Source organism: Entamoeba invadens (genome assembly GCF_000330505.1).
Source record: "Entamoeba invadens IP1 unplaced genomic scaffold scaff_1105074724819, whole genome shotgun sequence".
Classification (NCBI taxonomy): domain Eukaryota; phylum Evosea; order Mastigamoebida; family Endamoebidae; genus Entamoeba; species Entamoeba invadens.
The window spans coordinates 8467-15683 of record NW_004443623.1 but is presented as its reverse complement, the minus strand read 5'-3'; the positions used below and the strand labels follow the sequence as shown (position 1 = coordinate 15683).

Genomic DNA, 7217 nt, shown 5'->3' with positions numbered 1-7217 from the left:
AAAACTAACCAACTAAAAAGCTAAAAACAACAATATGACGATAACAAAATATAAGTTTTTATTGAAAATGTGTGTAAAATAAACGTAAAACATTACTAATTTTATTAAAGAGTAAAATTTTTGATTTATTCAATTGTCGTAATGTCTTAAGAACAAAATTGTTTTTAATATATTTTTATATTGTCAGTCTAACAACGTTATCTGCTCAGAAACGATATCTGGTACTTTTTGGACCAAACCATGTAAATATTTAAGGGAAACCATTCTAAACAACCCATCTCATTGTTACAATTTTTTCACATTTTTTTGTGTTTTACACGATTCCCATTTTTTGTACAAAAATACAGCCATTTTATTTTGATCAGATTACGTTTACGAACAGATAACGTTGTTAGACTGACTCTACGCAATTTGTCGAGTTTTCGACAAAATATATTTTAAATGTTATTTCTTTTTATTTTTGAATAATAAATTCTTAAACACTTTATTGGCTTAATTTTTTTAAATATTAATATATGTATTGTTCTTATATAATTTTTATATAAAATGTTAATGTATTAATTGTTATGAATAATGCATATTATAAACAAACTGAAAATATATAAAGAAATATAGACTGATGTGTTTTATTGTATTTATTCTACTTGCTGTTTATGGACAAAACTGTTATTTAACCCAAATTACAACAACATACACACACTCTTCATATTGTCGATTGCAAAACAATTTGTTAATTGGACTCGAAAATAACACAACAAAATTTACGTTTACAATGAGCCACAATTCCAGTATTAATTGTTACAATATTGAACCACTAAATAATAATTATCAAATAATAGCGCATGGTTATTCGCAAATTGTGATGGAACCATATTCCAGCTTTATTGATGTTAACGCATTAATTTTGACCGAAAATAGTTTTCTCAGTATGACAAACAGTTCTATTTATTTAAAAAATAGCACTCACATTTACTTAAATGGAGGTGCTAGCGCATTACTTGACAAATGTTCTAAAATACAACCAATAGTTCGGATTCAACATCAACAATATTTTTATCTGAAAAATCTGTTATTATTTTTAAAAATAGATCTTCGTGTACAAATTTTACTTCAATAGATATGAAAAATTACTCCGCTTTACTGATGGAAAATAATTCAAATGTTGTGTTATCGGGAATGTTATATTTAAAAAATTACTCAAAACTAACAATGAAGGAAAACTCATACTTTCAAATTAATAGTGGAATAACAGCAACTGGAAATTCTTCTTTAACATTTAAAGATAACTCTTTACTTAACACAAGCTTACAAATCAATTTATATGACATTGTCAAAATTATTTTAAAAGATAATTCCAATCTCCAAATGGGTAGTGTTAATATTATAACGGGGACTTTAAATATGTACAATAATACAAGCATTACAACAAGTGGTACTTCTATAATAAATTGTTCCATCTTAAAATTGTTTGACAAAAACACATCTTTGTTTATGACAGACAATTCTAAAATCAATATTTATATCTATTGTTCTTTAAATGGGAATATCAGTTTGACAAATCAGGCAATATTAACAGTTAATGGAAAACTCTCTATTAAAAACGAAGGAACAACTACAATGAATGATAACACAAAAATCGAAGCTAACCAGTGTTCGTTATCTTCCAATAAATTTGAAATGAATGGAAATGCAACATTATCTTGCCAGGACAAGTTAGAAATAAATTCACTTTTTGTTCTGAAAGACAATTCTAATGTTTCAGTTAAAGGAGATGTTATATTATCTGATGATACTCAAATTTATATAATGGGACACTCAGCAATAACAACAAATGGAAACGTTGTGGTTGGTGGTCAGTCATATATATTTAAAACGTTGAATATGAACGAAAGTTCAATTTTTAAAATCATTGGAACACTTGTTACTGATTACAACACGACTTTGATAATGCAAGGAAATTCAATGATAAATTCCACTCAGTTTATCACATTTTGTGGTAATTCCAGTGTATTTCTTAATGATAATTGTACTTTAAAAACACACGACTCAATTTTTATGAATGGCAATAGTTCTTTAGAAATGAATGGAACTGCATTGATTGAAACTCAAAACAATTTGTATGTGACAGATAACAGTACATTATTGATGGATCAATACTCTAAAATGTATATCGGTGGGTTTGTCAAAATACATGATGATTTTGAATATCAACCGCCAACAGATACACAAAAGTATTACAAAGGTGGTTTAAAAGTGTATCAAGGCGCTTCTCTGACTTCTTCGAATGTGACAATTATAAAAGGAAACTTGTTTATAAGTGGTATATCTGATCACAAAGAAGATATCCCAAAAATAGAAGTAGACAATTTTGGTTGTGCAAATGGGTTTGTATTTTTTGGACAAGACTCGTTAATAATAACTCATACGAACGTCAACTTGTCTTTATGCATTTTAGACGTTTTTTCTCGAACAATTCGTGATATCCCACTATTCATCACTCGTAACTTCGATCAAAGAAATTTTACTATTACGACTACAAATGATTTTGATTTAATTTATACCGACAATGTTTATTCGGGAAGTATAAATGGCATGTCAAAATTATTAAATGGCAAATTGACTCGTATGGGGAGTTCAGAGAAAATATTTTGCCATTTGAATAAAGTCGATTTATCAACAAAAAGATGGAATTATAAGGAACCATACTGTCCTCTTGAAAATGACGTCGATTGGTACATCACACCGTTGTATAACGTGACTTCAATGTTGATTGAAAACACGACAAAAAGTGACACAATGGTATTGAAAAGACACCAGAAACAAGCTGAGTTGTATTCAGATGAAAGCGCCACAATATTTGATACACAAATTTCGTTTTATAAAACTGACAATTTTGTTGTTGGTATTTTAGCAAACAAAGTCACTGAAATATCAACAATGAACTTATCAAAAAATGTTTTATTTATTTCAGAAACAAATTTATATCATGAGGGAATCACATTTCGTGCCGCTTTAAACAAGAATTACATATTAACACCAATTTTGTATCCAAATTGTGAATACCCATTAATGTACAATAAAACTAATCATTCATGTTATTCAACAATAGAGTGTAGTGATACAAATTGTAAGTATTGTCCATTAGATACACGGTATTGTGTTCAATGTCATTCTTCGTATTCTTTAGAAAGCGGGAAGTGTGTTAATATAACAAATTGTTTATATACAAAAGCAAATCGGTGTCTGTCTTGTTCCAAAGGATATCATTTACAAACAAATGGTACGTGTAGTCTGATAAACAACTGTGCTATAATCGAGTTTGATGGAAAATGCCAATTATGTAATTACAACAAACAGTTGATTAATATAAATGGTTATTGTATTGAAAAAGATTCCAACATTTCAATTTCAAGCGAACACACCATTGTTTCGTGTAACAAAGGGTTTTATATTAATTCATCGACGTGTAAAAACTGTACAGACACAAACGTCAACTCATTGTGGTGTGAAAATGGAAAAACGACGAAGTGTCAGTCAACAAGTGAAATGACACCAAATGGAAAATGTGATATTAAAATATGTGACAACAAGAATGAGTCCAATGTGAGATGTTCAGTTGACATACCAGACTGTCTGTATACCACAAACAACAAGTGTATTGAATGCAAACAAAATTATTATATTTTTAATGATACATGTCAATTGTTGAATGACTTACATTGCTTGTTGTCAAACACATTAGGTTGAACATCATGTGAAAAAGGTTTTTATCTTACAAAAACTCAAAGTTGCGAACGTTGTGATGACAATTGTTTGACCTGTATTTCTAATTCGAGAAAGTGTCTAAGTTGACAAATGATTATTTCCTAACTAATTACAAATGTGAAACAAATGATAACATAAAATATAAATGCAATTCGTTTTCAAAAGACGGAGGGTGTGTAATTTGGAAAAATGGGTATTACAGAGTTGGTCTTGACTGTTACGACTGTGATGTTAAATGTGAAACGTGTAATAACAATAACACGTGTCTTTCTTGTAACTCAACGAATTATAGAACTAAAAGTGGAAAATGCCTTCCACAATCGTGTTTAGTTGGATGTGATAATGTAACATCAGACGGCTGTTTAAAATGTTCAGAACACTATTTTCAAATCAATGGAAACGAATGTGAAAAGTGTGATGAGAATTGTAAAACGTGTTCTTCACAAACAATATGTGTGACTTGTTCTTCTGATATGGTTATATCTTCAAATGATAAATGTCTTAATCTAATTTCCATTTCAAAATGTCTTGAAATTACAAATTCACAATGCACAAAATGCAAATTTTGGAATTCACCCAATTTAGAAGGGAAATGTTGTGAAACTAAAGTGGTGTGGTGGGTCATATTAATATCCGTGTTAATAATAATAGTCATTTTTGTCGTCATGTTTATTGTGATAGTTTTGATTATAAGAACAATTTTGGCACATCTTCATCAAAAAGAAGTTGAAAAGACGACAACTATATTTGCAATGAAATCATCAAATGTTAATTTCATATTACTTTGTGGGGGAATAAGCGTGCAGAGTAAAGAAATTGATTTTAATTCAGACATCGAAGAAATGCCAGTTAATGAAGAAACCAAACAGACTTTTTGTGTTGGAAATTCATCGAAAAATGTTGTTAAAATTCAATTCACAATTTCTTCAAAAAACAACAAATTAACAATCAGATTTGATCCAGAAATAGTTGTGTTGAAAAGTGGGTTTGCTTGCGAATTTTCAATATATTTAACACCACAGTGTACTTGTCATATCACTGATATTATTCAAATTGTTTCTAAAAATATTAAAAACGGAAAAGAATGTTATAATTCAATCACTATCATAGGAGTGACAAAACAATCAACAAGACTTGATTACGACGAGTTGATAGAAGAGAAAAAACTTGGTGAAGGCTCTTTTGGTGTTGTGTTTAAAGGCACATTCAGAGGAAACACAGTAGCCATCAAAAAGATGAAAAACAGTAATGATGATAACAAATTAATGAAAGAGTTTGAGAAGGAAGTTGCAATGTTAGACAAGTTCAGAAATGAGTATATTGTTCACTTCTATGGCGCCGTGTTTATTCCAAGTCACATTTGCATGGTTTCTGAATTTGCAGAATATGGGAGTTTACAGGAATTGATCAAACACAAAAAGGGTGATGAAGTTGACATGAAGTTGCGTGTCAAAATGCTGTTGGATGCAGCAAAGGGAATATTGTATTTACACACAAATGGGATATTACACAGAGACATCAAACCAGACAACATTCTTGTCTTCTCAATTGAACTGAACGATGATGTCAATGCAAAATTGACCGACTTTGGAAGTGCAAGAAATGTCAATATGATGATGACCAACATGACATTTACTAAAGGTATTGGAACACCAGTCTATATGGCGTTTGAAATATTGAATAAACAACACTACAAAAAACCAGCCGACGTGTTCTCGTTTGCAATTACTATGTACGAGACAATTTCATGGAAGGACCCATATCCAGAAGAAAAATTCAAGTTTCCATGGAAAATAGCCGAAATCATTTCGTCAGGAAAACGATTGAAGCGAATAGACTCAATACCTGTTAATTTGTTTAATTTTATAAACAACAGTTGGCAACAAGACGCTAAAAATAGAATACAAATTGAAGTTGTCGTCGAAACAATTAAAACGTACTTTGATGATAATTGATTGTTTTGTGTTAGTTAAAGATAATTACTACAGTAAGACCTCGATTATTTCCAAACCTTGACATTTTCCAAACCTCGACAAATTCAAAGATCTGATTGGTTGTTTGAAGTTTTTTGGAAAAATGCGAGGTAATCTTAAGTTAGTTAATTTAATTATTAGCTGATATAACAATTTACTAAAAAAATTCAAAATCTTCAATTTGGAAAGTGTCAAGGTTTTTAAAATAAAAAAAATGGAAATAATCGAGGTCTTACTGTATTTGGTATTTTAAAGTTGGAATTATAAAATTTTTTCATATTTACCAATGTGATAGAAAATTTATTACTTTCGTAAATGTGATAAAACCACAATGTTTACAAAAGTGGGTAATAAGGGGAAAAATAAAGGTATTCAAAAACAGCAAGTTTTTTTTAAAAAAATAAGGATTAAACAAATTTGTAAGTAAATAAGATGTTTTAATAACAAACAATAAAAAATAAAAAATTGTGTATTTTTTTAGTTTTTAAAAATATATTAAATATAATGACAGTTAAAATTTTTATTATTAGAATATTATGTCATTAATTATTTATATCAAAAACTAACAATATTCTTTTTGTACCTTTTTTTAAAGTGAAGAAGAAAATAACAACTTATTGCAAAAAGGAGTACAAAATGAATACAAGTATAAATACATTTAAAATGTGTTTTAACAATGCGAATTAAACAATTAAATGTATTTTTTAAGTTCAATTCAAAAAATGTAAACAAAATATTATAATGACAGAAATATGGAATAAATTTAATAATAACTTTTTAAATAGACAAAATAAATATGATTTTTTAATGTATATAATAAGTGCAACACATTAAGTTGTATAAAGTATTTTTAATATTATTTTATTGATTTAATTGGTTAAATTACTTTTTGTTTTTTCTGGCAATAAATTGTATTTAAGTACACTTTAGTATTAATTAATTTCAGACATTTAATTTAATTATTACTGTGTTTTGAACACATAATTTGAAAAACATTTAACCAAAAATAATTTGTTTATTTTATATTATTTTTATTTTTTAATTGGGCGTTATTTTTTTGTTATAAAGATTGTAGTATTTATTTTATTTAAAATTAATAAAATGATAGTTTTATTTTTGAAAAAACGCCAATATGAATAAAGTTTTTAGCTTTGGTTGAAACATTCATTTTAAATTATAAAATTACACAAAACAACATTATGTCACAACATTTATTTACCTTTCAAACACTGTCTTGTTTATGTATTTAGTTTCTAACCATCTGTGGATATATCTCATCTCCTTTTCAAAGAATTTGTCATTCATCTCATCGTTTACACCAAGTGTATAAGGTTCCGTTTCAATTACTATTATTTTCTCCATGACGTTGTTAATATGGTTGTTTCGAACCATAAAGAAATAACATTTGTTATCAAAAATTGAGTATTCACCAAGCCCCTTTGACGCAACATAATTCCCGAACAAAAACCCCCAATTAGT

The 7217-nt window shown here is 28.2% G+C and overlaps 1 protein-coding gene across 1 annotated transcript; it reads left to right on the top strand.

Moving 5' to 3' along the window:
• Positions 1-1176: 1176 nt before the first annotated feature.
• EIN_506400 (protein serine/threonine kinase, putative) lies at positions 1177-5720 on the top strand (the record flags this gene model as incomplete). Its single annotated transcript, XM_004259552.1, has 3 exons — positions 1177-3655; positions 3764-3811; positions 3841-5720. The coding sequence occupies 3 exons, from the start codon at positions 1177-1179 to the stop codon at positions 5718-5720; spliced, it is 4407 nt and encodes a 1468-aa protein (XP_004259600.1).
• Positions 5721-7217: the final 1497 nt, after the last annotated feature.